The 15077-nt window shown below is 43.9% G+C and overlaps 1 protein-coding gene across 1 annotated transcript; it reads left to right on the forward strand.

Annotated features, from left to right (window-relative positions):
- Window positions 1–5286: 5286 nt before the first annotated feature.
- On the forward strand, window positions 5287–15077 carry chrna1 (cholinergic receptor, nicotinic, alpha 1 (muscle)). Its single transcript, XM_068712959.1, has 10 exons — window positions 5287–5491; window positions 9348–9490; window positions 12028–12072; window positions 12652–12761; window positions 12872–13067; window positions 13219–13456; window positions 13576–13799; window positions 13892–14006; window positions 14116–14240; window positions 14949–15077. The coding sequence occupies exons 1-10, from the start codon at window positions 5437–5439 to the stop codon at window positions 15075–15077; spliced, it is 1380 nt and encodes a 459-aa protein (XP_068569060.1). The 5' UTR covers window positions 5287–5436.

Genomic DNA, 15077 nt, shown 5'->3' on the forward strand with positions numbered 1-15077 from the left:
CACATTTTAGAAAATGTCATTGATATTTCCCTCATTAACAAAGATATTATTTCACCCACCAGCAACCCATCTGTTGTTAATAAAGAGTACGAGTTGATGCATTTCTGCCCTCCCCGCTGCACAAACACTAATCCATCCAACAACAACAACAACACTTCACAACATGTCCTGATTTAAGCCACAGCAAACAAAAACCACCATCAGGCAAATGTTGGCGTCTTAAATAAAGTGAAAAGGTTTATTTTATAGGAGGGTAATGGGTGGCGATCCTGGGCAGAGCAAGGCAGACCAGGGGTGCGAGTGTAGCAGGGAATGGACAGCGTCGTCGAGGCAACGCAGGCAGGCCGGGCTGGGGAACCGGAGACGAAGACATACGCTCAAAATGAACAATACTGAGAGGCTGAGGAACGGCAAACTAACACAACAATGATCTGACGAAGAGAGGATGTGGAAACCGGGGTAGATGTGGTGTTGGGTGATGAGTAGATGGAAGGCGCACACACACACACACACACACACACACACACACACACACACACACACACACACACACACACACACAAGGCTGTACTAACATGCTTAATGCTATTGAGCCCCGTGACACTACTCCTTCACGAGCCCATTTCTACAGACCATAAATCCTGCCTTGTAAAAGAAAACAAAAAAAGCCCAAAACAGAGAATCAAACGTCCAGAGCTCCCGCTACAGACGGCCGGTCGTCACGGACTACGCAGAGCCAGCTGACTGTACCGACGGCAATAGGCCGATGTCATCATTAATCCAGCGTCTCGGAAAAAGCAACGGCAGAGCGGCGGATCTCTGGCCAACAGCAGAGCCCTGGTGGCGTTTCTAACCGTGGCACCGGCGTATCGCATCCAACCTGAACCGAGAACGTGGTGAACCGTTCCACCACCCCCCCCCCCCCCCCCCCCGATACCTCTCGCACATCTGGGACAGAAACGTCGTAAATGTAGGTAAATTAAAAACACATCAGTGCTCTCCTCTTAATGCGAGTAAATATAGCATAAAGAATCCAGGCTAATTAAAAAAATACTAGGACTCTCATCATTTGGGGACTTGTCCTTAGTAATCATGTCTCACCTGGGGGCCTGTTCAAGGGGACGTTTTGTGTTTTTGAATTCCCGTCCTTCAGACTTTTTTGCTACTTTAGTGAAGCATCGCCACTGAGCTCAAAGAAAGAGGACGGGAGGGGGGGGGATGCCCTCAAACAACAGCAAATTAAATCTCTTGATTATTAAATGAAATCATCGACTGAGCGAGCGACTGAGCAGGTCAATCACTCACTGAATCAGCTAACTTTGTCACTAGGTCGCTCTCTCACTCATCGGTCGCTCACTCACATGAGTGAGTGAGTGAGTGAGTGAGTGAGTGAGTGAGTGAGTGAGTGAGTGAGTGAGTGAGTGAGTAAGTGACAAGTCGGACAATTCCGTCGCTCCTTCTGCGGTCCAAAAACAAAATTATTCACGGCACAAAGCTGTGTTTACAAATACCACGAAGGGAATAAATAGAATTGAATACCTGGTAAGGCCATTTTTAAATCATGGCGTATCAGCACAAAAGGCCTTTTTACATAAAGGCCTTGAAATAGATTTGATTCTGAAAGTCTCTGGCTGTACAGTCGCCCTGAAGGCTTGTTGTGGTTTAGGATATACAACACGTTTGTCCTCTCCTTTCTCTTTACTTTGTCATGAACGTTCCACACGCATGCGGTAACCTTCCTTCACATCCAAGTGCCACACACACACACACACACACACACACACACACACACACACACACACACACACACACACACACACACACACACACACACACACACACGGAACATCTTTCAGCCGGCTGGAGAACTGTGCTCCTCTGTAAAGTGAAAAGATCTCAGAGCTCATCTCAGTGTTACAACTAAGCCACCCACAGAGTAACACAATGAATATGTTTGAAACAAAGCTTTGACCCGATAAACTGCACATTCTGCCTCTCGCATCAAAAGTAAAGTAATCCGTCGTGATACACGAACGCCAACTTTTGAAACTTCAAATCTTGACATTGCCGGTTTCAGCACGGCGTCTGCCTCCGATTGTCTAATTAATTTGTTACTAGTTCCTTGTCAGCTTCCTGCAGAACGCTGCCGTCTTCAACTGAATAACCTTTAAATCAACAAGGAAAATGGGTTTCACTCTAAAATCAGATATCTGCCATTTCAAACAGGTGACACTTCCTGTGGAGAAATTGACTAATCTAAGAAATAGAGATTTTTTATTTATTTTTTTAAAAGGGTATTTGGGAACACAAGAGTGTGATTGACAGCACCCCGATGCACTAAATTATTTTTCAATAAATTACAGATATACAGATGAACTTTTGAGTAATGATTTTCTGAATGTCATTAAAATGAGGCATGAGAAACGAGGCGACAGGAAGCTTACATTACTCATCTCAAAGTGCTCTTTCATCTCAAAACCCCCCCCCCCCTCCATGTATGAGGGAGGACAGAGGGAAAACAAGAGGTGAGAGTGCATCACAAACAGAACAGAGACAGAGACAGACGGACAGAAAGAGAAAGAAAAACCAATTGGGGGCAAATGTACAGACGGCCAGAAGAGTGCCAGACAGACGGAAACACACCGATGCAGACTGAGCACACACACACACACACACACACACACACACACACACACACACACACACACACACTTCACATGTAGACTATGGCGTCATCATGCCGTGTGCTGTAGTTTCTCAGTATTGTACTGCCATCTAGTGGTGAGTACAAAAGAACCACGTCAAATATCAAGTGTCCCAGGGTTCTCGGGACACATTTGTTCTTTATCAGGAGAACTAGAATAAGGAACAAGAGACGCATCGAGCTAAAACATTCATGAACCCCTTTTTTTTAAAACCACGTTGAGCAAACAGCAACACGTACACGGCAGAGTGAATATTTCTTTGAATATTCGTTGCATTGGTGATGTTTAAATATTGCCGTTATACAGCCAGAGGTGGAAGCAGACGTTCCTGCAGGTGTGCTGCTGCGTTTACCTGCATCATCTGTTTTAAAGACAATGCTGAGGCAAATGAAGCTCCTTGACTGCGGGGGGAGAAGTATGACTAACCCGTCAACATCATCGCCGCGACATCATCGACGCGACACCACCGACACGACATCATCGATACGACATCACCGACACGTGTGCAAATTGATTCAACTGACAAAGAACTAAATGAACCTGAACTAAAAACAAAACAGGAACATCTGTGAAAGTACTGGGAGGTGCAGTATCACTACATCTCTGAGCTGGACGGGAAAATTATACCCAGACAGACAGACAGAGAGAGAAAGAGAGAGACAGACACAGAGAGAAAGAGAGAGACAGACACAGAGAGAAAGAGAAAGAGAGAAAGAGAGACAGACAGACAGAGAGAGAGAGAAAGAGACAGACAGACAGAGAGAGAAAGAGACAGACAGACACTGAGAGACAGAGACAGACAGACACAGAGACAGAGACAGACAGACAGACAGACAGACAGACAGACAGACAGACAGACAGACAGACAGACAGACAGACAGACAGACAGAGAGAGAGAAAGAGAGAGGACAGAGAGAGAGAGAGAGAGAGAGACAGAGAGAGAGAGAGAGAGAGAGAGAGAGAGAGACAGAGAGAGGACAGAGAGAGAGAGAGAGAGAGAGAGGACAGAGACAGATAGAGAGAGAGAGAAAGAGAGAGACAAATAGACAGAGACAGACAGACAGAGACAGAGAGAGACAGAGAGACAGACAGAGACACAGACAGACAGAGACAGAGAGACAGACAGACTGACTCCATGGTTTGTTAATACTCTTGTAATACAGTCAAAAGCATGAGGACCGTTTGGTTATATTGTTGTATTGAGCAGGACAGCGTGAGAAGGACAGCATGGTGGGTTTGCGTGAGCTGAACCCGTTCATTGGACTCAGTCCACACGACTCATGTTCTACCTTTAAGTAAACTCTGTTTGTCTCTTGCGTAAAGGAATTTACAAATAGTGTCTGCTTCAACTGTGAAATTGCATTCCCCATAGCTACAACTTTATCAAAGGGCATCATCTGAATCCTTGCACTGTTGTGGACAATGAATATTGAAGAATATAGGCATTCAAATATTGTCCACCTGAAGGCAAACTCCCAGTTTCTTTCTTAAGAGGTTTCATGAATAAAGAAAGTCGACCCACAGGCCCATCGTGTCTCTGATGACATCTGTCCCTAAGTTTCTGTCCTGGACTGAGCTTCCTGCCATCTAGTGGATGAAATGCAACATAGCATTGGTCTGGTTACAGACATGTGACAGATCCTGGTCTTTTTTCATTGTTATTATTGACAGAATTAAAAAGATGTAAATACTGCAGTTTTGACCACGTTCTCTTTCATTACCAAAATAAAGTGCAAATTCTATTTTGATTTATTTTGAATAAAAATAACCCGACTGAGCTTGTTGAATTTCATCCAGACAGGCGGACAAACAGACAGAAAGAGACGGTCTCTCTGTCTGAGTGAGAGAGAAGGAGACAGACAAAGACAGAGAGAAAGGCAGACAGACAGAGACAGACAGACAGACACTCGGTCTGAGTGAGACAGACACTGTCTGAGTGAGACAGGCCGACAGACACTCTGTCTGAGTGAGACAGACTGACACTAAGTCTGAAGGAGACAGACAGACACTGAAGAAGAAGAAGAAGAAGAAGAAGAAGAAGAAAGAGAGAAACAGAAAGAGACAGACACACACACACACCTCAGTAGTTAGTGTGTGTATTGTGGGATAGCAGCATGTGTGGACATGCTTGTCATTCCATCGGGGACAGCTCTCAGCTGTCCTCCTGTCTGCCTCGCTGTCCCTGTCTCCGTCCCGTCCCCCTACACCGTCCATCTGTCAGTCTCTCCTCATTTCCCCTGCGCCACACGTCTGTCGTCAACCCTCTCGCTGCCCTCTGCTTCTCCATCACGCTGATATAAGATGCTATACTGGAGTCATGACCGCAAGAACAACTTCCACATGTGTGAGAAATGATGACAGTGTTGATTTGTGTATATTCAACACACACACACACACACACACACACACACACACACACACACACACACGCACACACACACACGCACACACACACACACACACACACACACACACACACCAGCTGTCCCCCGTGCCTTGAAGTGCGCTGAGAGGTTGGGATGTTGTTGGGTGGGGGAGGGAAGAGAAACCAGAGCTCACTTACTGGGCGATCCACCTTCCCACCACCACCACTCACTTTAACTGCAGAGAGACTCCGCTACATGTCTGTGTCGAGTCAGTTCGCTTGTGACCTGCTGACTGGTGAACAACGCTTGTATCTGACGGATGCTGTCGATTTCAGGGCTGTTTTACTTCAACGTCTGGTGGAGGTATGAATCTCTCCAAGGTCCAGATCTCGCTGGCATGGATTCTCAGCGTACTTGCTGGTAAGTTTTCCTCTCTCTCTGTGTGTGTGTGTGTGTGTGTGTGTGTGTGTGTGTGTGTGTGTGTGTGTGTGTGTGTGTGTGTGTGTGTGTGTAAAGCTCCTTGAACGATAGTGCTGACTATAATCCAAAATGTCCAGCTCAAAGAGGGATTAGCCAAAATTGTACAGATTGTACATATTACATGCATTAACATAAATCACTGGTCTCTCCAGAGACTGGAGCATGCCGAGTGGCATTGCTCAGAAACAGGAGACAGCTTCCTGACACATGGCCTGGGAACGCCCCCCCCCCCCCCCCCCACCAAAAAAAAAAAGAGCTATGAATGTACGGGTTAAGCAATATGAAAGCTCTCGCGACCAAACTTCTATTTCACGGTTATTGAGTTAAATGATATTGAAACAGTTTAAGGGTAAAACAACCAGACAGTTGCTGGATGAGCCAGCAAGTGACAATACCTGACAAATCAAAAGTGTTTCATCCCTATAGGAGGGGGGGTTCTGGATCAAATACATCACGATAATCTCTCCCCCCCCCCGCTACAAGCACAACTGAAGAAACGTCTAAAAACAGTTTACTGCTGAATCTTTTAAAAATCTGCCAGAGAAAAGAAACGAGCGCGTCGGCATTCGTCCTTCAGCTACGCTAAAAAAAAAAAAAAAAAAGAGGAGGCGGCTCAGCATTGTTGAGATTCCTCTCTGCGTTCATATTCAAGAAGGAATTTAAATATGCGAGTAGGTATGGCTTCGTTGTCTTTGTTCAAGGACACGTGCTTGTTGATGCACACGCACACACACACACACACACACACACACACACACTCTGGGGGGGGGGGGGGATTCCTGCCTCATCTAATGCAAATTAATAAGCTACACATTAATTAAATGCTCAAACTCTTGTGTTTCACAAACTGTTCACAAACAGAGCAGAACATCTCACGGCCTTGAGAGCTAAAATAAAACCGAAAAAAAAGGTAGAATATTATCGTCACAAATATTAATAACGCCATGAGATTCATAGCACAGAGTTCTGATCGGGTCTTAATAGAGAGTGTTTCAGGTTCTGGAGCCGTTTCAGTCGATGCTTTATAAATAAATATGTTTCTTAACACAAACTGCCAAAAACATTTTTCATTAAAAAAAAGCGGTGCATTGATCAGGGCGACACACCTGATTTTAACAAGATTTCAGCTCGCTGTTTATTTGAGTTCTTTCTGTAATCAAAGCATTACGTTCCTGCACCAGCGAGATTAACAGTCTATTCATTTCAATACGCAGCATTTATCCTTTTCCAATTCAGCGATTTTTGAGCACTGGCCCATTTCCTGAACCCCCCCCCCCCCCCCCCCACCGGTGACAAATGGATGTGATGTGTGTCGAGATGAATGTACGCAGCCTTTAAAAAAAAAAAAAAAACAACCACCTGTTGGGACATTATCTGCATCGCTGCAGATGTGCAATAAATACAAAAATGTGTCTCATTAAATCATTTGAAGGTCTTCATTCCTGGATGCTACACATCCACTTTGAAAACCATTTACCAGCAACACAAGATTTTCTTGGCTGCATAGTTCGCGCAGAATGTTTTAACTTTCATACAGTAGTCAAGAATTTGATTCAAGAATAAGAATTAATTCACTGACAATAACCTTAATAGACAAGAATGCAGCCGGAGGTATTGTGAGTTTTGAGTTAGTTTTGTGGTGTCATCACATCTTCAAGGGGACAGTGAACGAATGAGGCAATTTGAGGAGAACTCGCCGACCTATTTTGTTTTCTTTCGCTCAAATGCATTCCGACAGTACGACCGATGAACGTTCCTCACAACACATTTGGTCCGAAGCTTATTTCCGGCCCACAATATATCAAGACGGACTCAAAACACAGACCAGAATAAATGAAACATTTTCCAGCTAGAACTCAGCACCTTGTATCGTGCACTGGTGGTTCGGTATCCTGCGTAAAAATTGGGAGTTTAAAAGTGGGCGATGATTGACGGCTCCAAGTGGCTCCTCTGTCCCGCCTTCCCTCCCATCTATTTCTGTCTGTGGCCATGATCAAAGTGCGCTCGCTGGACAACAGACAGGCAAGCGGCCATTGCTGGCTAAAGGAAACAAGGTCCTACAGGCTCAGCTCAGATTCCTACAAAAACATGCAAAGGATGTAACTTTGCACTCTGCTAATTTACTGTGCGTCTACTGCGATAGTCCACTTGTAGTACACGGTATACTACAGTAGTTAAATCGAGAGGAACAACTAGAAACTAAATACTCTTCATCACAATAGATTGTTTGACATGAACGTTTAAAAGCAGACAGGATGGTGTGTTATTACATGAATGTGACCAGCTGATACCACGATTGACAGAGCTAAAAAAAAAAAAAAAAAAACAATGACAGCGAGGAGATCATGAGTAAAGTATGCGTCAGAGGAGTGAACGTATGAACATTCAACAAGTACTGATCATAGCTAAATGTTTGCAAATATTCAGAAATAAATTGCAATCAGAAACTCTTATATTTGAGGGATGTATGGCAACAATTCATATCTGGATGTATCAGATATGAGCATCAACAAGCAGCAGTTTTGCAAATTCAGCAACATTCAGGCTCTATTTTATGTTCAAAACAACAACAAAATTAAAGAAAATTGGTTTAAGTAGCTCGAGGTTCCGACTGCTGATTTATTTATTTTTTAGACGATTTAATTTACAGTCATAATAACTGACAAAAAAAGCAAAGTAAAAACTACCAGAATCCAAACAAATGCTGTGCTTTCTAAAGGAATCAGAAGGAAATCTGGGTCAAAAGGCCGTTTCTTAAGAGTCCACCACAGAGACCAGCTGAACTACAGAGAACTAAACACACCTGTCAATGCAACGTCTCCTAAAAGCCTGTGAGGGACAGACAGGCTGACTATAAGGAAGCAAATAATGAATTCATTAAAACAGGTACAAATCTGTCTCTAGTTCATTGTAAAGCAACCAGTGCAGCTGGTATAGTTTAGTGTTGCATATCTCATTAGCATATCATAATTTATAGGCTCACAAAGGCATGGTTAATAAAACGGACTGTAAGTCCGTTAGCTGGAAACACCTTTAGTATGAAGAGGTGTTAAATGCAGGTTAAATGTTCTGAACTCTTAACTGATCCAGACTCACTGTCAAGAGGATCGGCCAGGGATGGTTTCCCCCCCAAACACCCTCTTAACACTCGGATCAGGTTCTGCTCCCGAGGTCTTACACACACACACACACACACACACACACACACACACACACACACACACACACACACACACACACACACACACACACTTGATCGCAGTGCTTAGACAGCTCCAGAGACACTCAGCGCCGAGGCTTTTCACCTGCGTGGCACGCCAGTCACTCTCATCTGATGTATTTCCTGTAACTTCCCATCTGCCTCTCTTCCAATGCATTCTCTCTCTCTCTCTCTCTCTCTCCCTCTCTCTCTCTCTCTCTCCCCCCTCCCCCTCCCCCCCCCCCACTGAAGGGTTTCGGGTTGCTAGTTGTAAGCCCGGAAAAAATGTTTGCAGCGTGAATCACAGTTAAAAACAATCTGCTGGCCTGCCTCTCGCTTCAGCTGTGATTTTGGTTTCCAGCGTGAAAACATTTGCGGGGGCGGGGACGGGGACGGGGACGGGGGGGGCCGTCGGCTGGATATACCAGTTTGCCTACAGCATGAAGCTCACATTATTGACATTGCTGTCACGCCCCAAAATCTGCGTTTCCCTCTGACCTCCCTGCGCAATATGTTCAGAAGATGCCACTCATCAAGTGACCGGTGTGTAACGGGACAAAGTGTGACTGAAGCATGTCTCTGTGTGTGTCCTATTAGGTCCAGTGTTCTGCTCAGAGGACGAGACTCGTCTGGTTAAAACGCTGTTCACTGGTTACAACAAGGTGGTTCGCCCCGTTAACCACTTCAGTGAAGCCGTGGTGGTCACCGTGGGACTACAGCTGATACAGCTCATCAGTGTGGTAAGAAACGAGCTCTTTGCTCCTTCTAAGGAAACACTAATCGACATCGGTAAATTCATTCCATCGTTGCTATTTCATGGAGTCTTTCACAGAGGTTTGAATTATCGTGGGGAGTTATTAACATGCGGATCATTTAAGCAAAAAAAAAAAAAAAAAAAAAGAGCACCATATTCTGGAGCCTCCATGCAAACCGGTGACGGACATCCCAACGTGACGTCGGCCACTATTGGAACCCAGTTCCACCGATAGTTTGTAAAAAGGTCCTATGAGCACCATTTAATGGTGTCTACTCCATACCAGTCACGATTTAAGAGCAGAACGTAATGACAGTTTCACTTCACGATTGATGTTAACTCAATGATGTTATGTTGCTAAAATATAAGCAAACAGGCCCATTCATCTGAGAAAAAGCCACAGCAATCTATGGCATTAAAAAAAAAAAGCATTGATTATGTAGCATATGCCACTATCCACAGTACTGAAATAAACAAGGCAGGTCTGAAAACCTTGTCAGTCAATACAAAAGGCAATGGCCAAACTGTGTGAAATAAAAACAGACAATATCCAGCACTGCAAATAGCTTCTCTTTTGCTAATAAAGTTAGCAAAAGACACCTCATTTTTTCTACATAACACCACAGTCACAACAACCATATCTGCTCCTTGATGGCACGGTGGCCTCGAAACACAACACGAGCACAATGCATATTAAAATAAATTGCTCTTACTGTTCGTAGCTCTCCTTCTGCGTTCAGGCTGTAGCGAGGACGTCCACGAGGTGAAGACGATTTCAAGCCTTCAATGTTTCACTCCTGCTGCAGAACCAGGATCACAACAAAAATATCGACTTCTTGATGGCACGGCGGCCACAAAACACAACAACCATATCTGCTCTGTGATGGCACGACAGTCACAAAACACAACAACCATATCTGCTCTGTGATGGCACGACAGTCACAAAACACAACAACCATATCTGCTCTGTGATGGCACGACAGTCACAAAACACAACAACCATATCTGCTCTGTGATGGCACGACAGTCACAAAACACAACAACCATATCTGCTCTGTGATGGCACGGCGGCCACAAAACACAACAACCATATCTGCTTTGTGATGGCACGACAGTCACAAAACACAACAACCATATCTGCTCTGTGATGGCACGGCGGCCTCAAAACACAACAACCATATCTGCTCCTTGATGGCACGGCGGCCTCAAAACACAACACGAGCACAATGCATATTAAAATAAATTGCTCTTACTGTTCGTAGCTCTCCTTCTGCGTTCAGGCTGTAGCGAGGACGTCCATGAGGTGAAGAGGATTTCAATTCTTCAATGTTTCACTCCTGCTGCAGAACCAGGGTCACAACAAAAATATCTGCTTTAAAAAAAAAAAGACACTTCAAAAAATATTTAAATTAATAATTTATTTTGTCCTTTTTTTTGGTATTTTGGTCAGACACATATGCAACACTGAGTACCTTGTAATATGTGTAGTATTTGTTCTAATGTAAAATCTTTCAGGGGTCTACCACCCAGACTAAAGGACCAGAGACACATCAAACATATCGCCTCAGAGATGACACGAGCAACACAAGCAGGCTTTAGTTAGTTCAAGATAAAAACATGGCACAAATGGAAAGTAACGGTAGATTTAAGCTAATGTTCGGCTAATAAAGTTAGCAAAAGACATTTTTCTACACAACACCACGGTCACAACAAACATATCGGCTCAGAGATGACACGGCGGCCACACAACACAAATAAGAAGTAGTCATATCAGCTCTTACAGCGTGTAGCTCTAATTCTGCGTCCTCAGCTAGCTTCAAACGTCTGCAGACCGGATGAAAACCGCGGCTGAAATGAGTCCAGCTAATTAGCTAGCTAGCATTAGCAGTGTTGACAAAACAAAAAAAACGAAGTTTGGTTCTTAACTAAACCTCCTCTCTCTGCAAGCTCCTCTCTCGAAACGAAGCCCTTCAGCACACGACTTGAGCAATTTGCCAATCAAATGGAAAAAAAAAAGAAAAAAAAAAGTGTCCACCTGGCAATGAGCTCTGAGCATGCGCACTGTTGTTTTCCATAACTACCGGAAGTTGACTTTGCGCGCAAAGCTAAACTTAATACACCATTTTTAAAAGCTATTCTATCCAGTCACTTATCTTGTATATTGATGATAAAGTACAACCGAGGATGTTTTATGTCACACAATAATCCAGAAATATCCACGTTTTTGTTTTTTTTTATGCCAGCAGCTAGCGCTTGACCATTGCTTCTAATTATTTCTAATAACATTAACAGTTATGTACACCCAGACAACCTGTGATCCAGATTGCCTCGACCATTAATATAATAGGATGTTTGCCTCTAAATGTGCTTTATTTTATTGTTAAAATGCCACCGATTGTCCATAGAAACACAAAATAAATGGTTACAAGCGTGCAGATTATATTTTGTCCTGAAGTCTCTCATGAAAATCTTACTTCCTCTGACTGTTTTTGTTTATTCTGTCTTTTTTTCTGCTTCTCTCAGGATGAAGTTAACCAGATTGTGACCAGTAATGTTCGTCTCAAACAGGTAAATGAGGCTGTTGAATTCAGGAAAACCACAAATATATGCCACCTACACATTTAGAAAATTCCAATAACAATGGTCAGAGGGTACGGAAAATTGCAAGTATGTAGATTTAACAAGATATGGAATAGATCTTCTTTTTATATGTACAGCCAGTCAAGGTTTACAGTTATTTTAAGGGAATTAAAGTAATGCTCACCTTTGATTATCAACAAAAGAGTGTTTCTATGCATAAATTTCCCTAGAAATTAATGCTATTAATGTTTTTGCCATGCGACACCCAAAACACAGTTACTCAATTATTATGAATCATATATTTTAACAATGAACCTGCTGTTTAATTTACATACTTAGATGTAGTTGCAACTGGTAGCCAATTATCATGTATTTATATGCTTTTTACTGGTGAATATACAAATGAATGATATTTGTTGTTTCAACTAGTTGAAATAGAAAGAAGGGTTTATGACATGGTGACTGCTGGAGGTTACAAGATTTTTATTTCTTCTGCTATGATATATACAGTACATGACAACATTAGTAGACAGAAATGATCTCAAGTTTCCCTGATTTTCACCCCAGCAATGGCTCGATGTGAACCTGAATTGGAGTCCAGATGAATACGGAGGCATCAGGAAGATCAGGGTCCCTTCAACCGACATATGGAAACCAGACCTGGTGCTGTACAACAAGTAAACACACACTACTCAAACTCACACACACACACACACACCTATACGTCCAAATGCCTCGCCATGCTTCTCTCACACTCTCCCTCTGTCCCCGTCTTCCTCTTCCTCAGCGCCGACGGCGACTTTGCCATCATCCACGAAACCAAAGTGCTGTTGGAGCACACTGGGATGATAACGTGGAACCCTCCGGCCATCTTCAAGAGCTACTGCGAGATCATCGTCCTCCACTTCCCCTTCGACCTGCAGAACTGCAGCATGAAGCTGGGCACCTGGACGTACGACGGACTGCTGGTCGTCATCAACCCAGTGAGTGTGACTTATATATAATATATATATATAGATATATTATATATATATATATATATATATATATATATATTCACAGGGTTGTCCCTAACCCCTAGATATCTCCTCCTTTACGGCCCTCTTCTACTGCGGTGCATCCTCTGTCTTCTAGGACAACGATCGGCCTGACCTCAGCAACTTCATGGAGTCCGGTGAATGGGTGCTGAAGGACTACAGGAGCTGGAAACACTGGGTTTACTACACCTGCTGCCCCGACACTCCATACCTCGACATCACCTACCACTTCCTGATGCTGCGTCTGCCTCTCTACTTCATCGTCAACGTCATCATTCCCTGCATGCTGTTCTCGTTCCTCACCGGACTGGTCTTCTACCTGCCCACCGACTCCGGTACGTATGCAGAAACCTGTCAAGTTAGTTCACCGGTTAGCCATAACTTGCCACCACTTCTACTATAAGAGCTGTGTGAAAGTGTCCGTCTCTGTGTCCCTGTCTCCCTGTCTCCGCAGGTGAAAAGATGACTCTCTCCATCTCCGTCCTGCTGTCTCTGACCGTCTTCCTGCTGGTCATCGTGGAGCTGATCCCCTCCACCTCCAGCGCCGTGCCTCTCATCGGGAAGTACATGCTCTTCACGATGGTGTTCGTCATCGCCTCCATCATCATCACCGTCATCGTCATCAACACGCACCACCGCTCGCCCAGCACGCACACCATGCCCCCCTGGATACGCAAGGTTCAGTGTTTCTATAGCATCTATACCCGTGGTGACTTAAGAAAGCGTTGTGTGTGTGTGTGACTGAATAAAAGGGTCCGTTTGTGTCTCAGGTCTTCATCGAAACCATTCCCAACATGATGTTCTTCTCCACGATGAAGCGTCCCAGTCAGGAGATCCGGCAGAAGAGGTCGTTCCCCACCGACATGGACATCTCCGACATCTCAGGCAAGGCTGCAAATAAATGGATGAAAGGTTATACCAGGAAGCCGTTTCTCTCTGCTGTGTGTTATTATGATTATTAAGTATTACCGTATGACCCGTCTCTCCCCTGCAGGTAACCCCACCCCCACCAGCGTCACCTACCAGTCTCCCATCGCCAAAAACCCGGATGTTCGCAGCGCCATTGAAGGGGTGAAGTACATCGCTGAGACCATGAAATCAGACGAGGAATCTAACAATGTAAGACGATGGCGTTCATAGTGTTTACATCCATACGCTTATTAAAAAAAAACTAAAAAAAAATTAGACTCTACCAAGGCAGCACAATAGTAGGTGTAACATTGTATTTTAAAAATACTAAATGTTTTAAAAAATAAAGAATCTGCATAAAAGAAATGCCTTTTTTTTTAATTGCAGAAGCTAAAATTAGTTGATTAATTGCCTGGCAAAAAAAAAAACAGATAGTCCAGAACATAACGCCCCATAAAACCACAACTTGTCGTTCGAACATTTTGTTTTTTGTCCGTATTAAACAAACGAGACGTAACGTGTTAATAAAGAGAGCCTTTGGACGGAGCCAGGCTAGCCGTTTACATCTGTTTTCAGTCTTTGTGCTAAGCTAAGCTAACCGGCTGCTGTCTCCAGCCTCATGGTTACTGTACAGACACACAGAGAGTCGGATCGATCGTCTCGTCTCTCTGCCAAAAAGCAAATGTTCCCAAATGTCAAAATATTCCTTATAATTAATTACATTTTTAATTAAATTTAAAGATTTGTTGTTTTTCAATTACCTTGGTAAACAGGCAATTAAATTAATAATTTACCAACATTGACAAGTTCTCATGAGTGTCTGTAAAGTAAACTTTAAACTCTCACTCTCTCTCTCTCTCTCTCTCTCTCTCTCTCTCACTCTCTCTCTCTCTCTCTCTCTCTCCCTCCCTCCCTCAGGCAGCAGAGGAGTGGAAGTTCGTGGCCATGGTCCTGGACCACATCCTGCTCTGTGTGTTCATGGCCGTGTGCATCATCGGGACGCTCGCCGTCTTCGCCGGGAGACTCATCGAGCTCAACACGCTGTAG

Source organism: Cebidichthys violaceus, unplaced genomic scaffold, assembly GCF_023349555.1.
Source record: "Cebidichthys violaceus isolate CVI_PGR_0920_01 unplaced genomic scaffold, fCebVio1.0.p SCAF_187, whole genome shotgun sequence".
Taxonomy (NCBI): Eukaryota; Metazoa; Chordata; class Actinopteri; order Perciformes; family Stichaeidae; genus Cebidichthys; species Cebidichthys violaceus.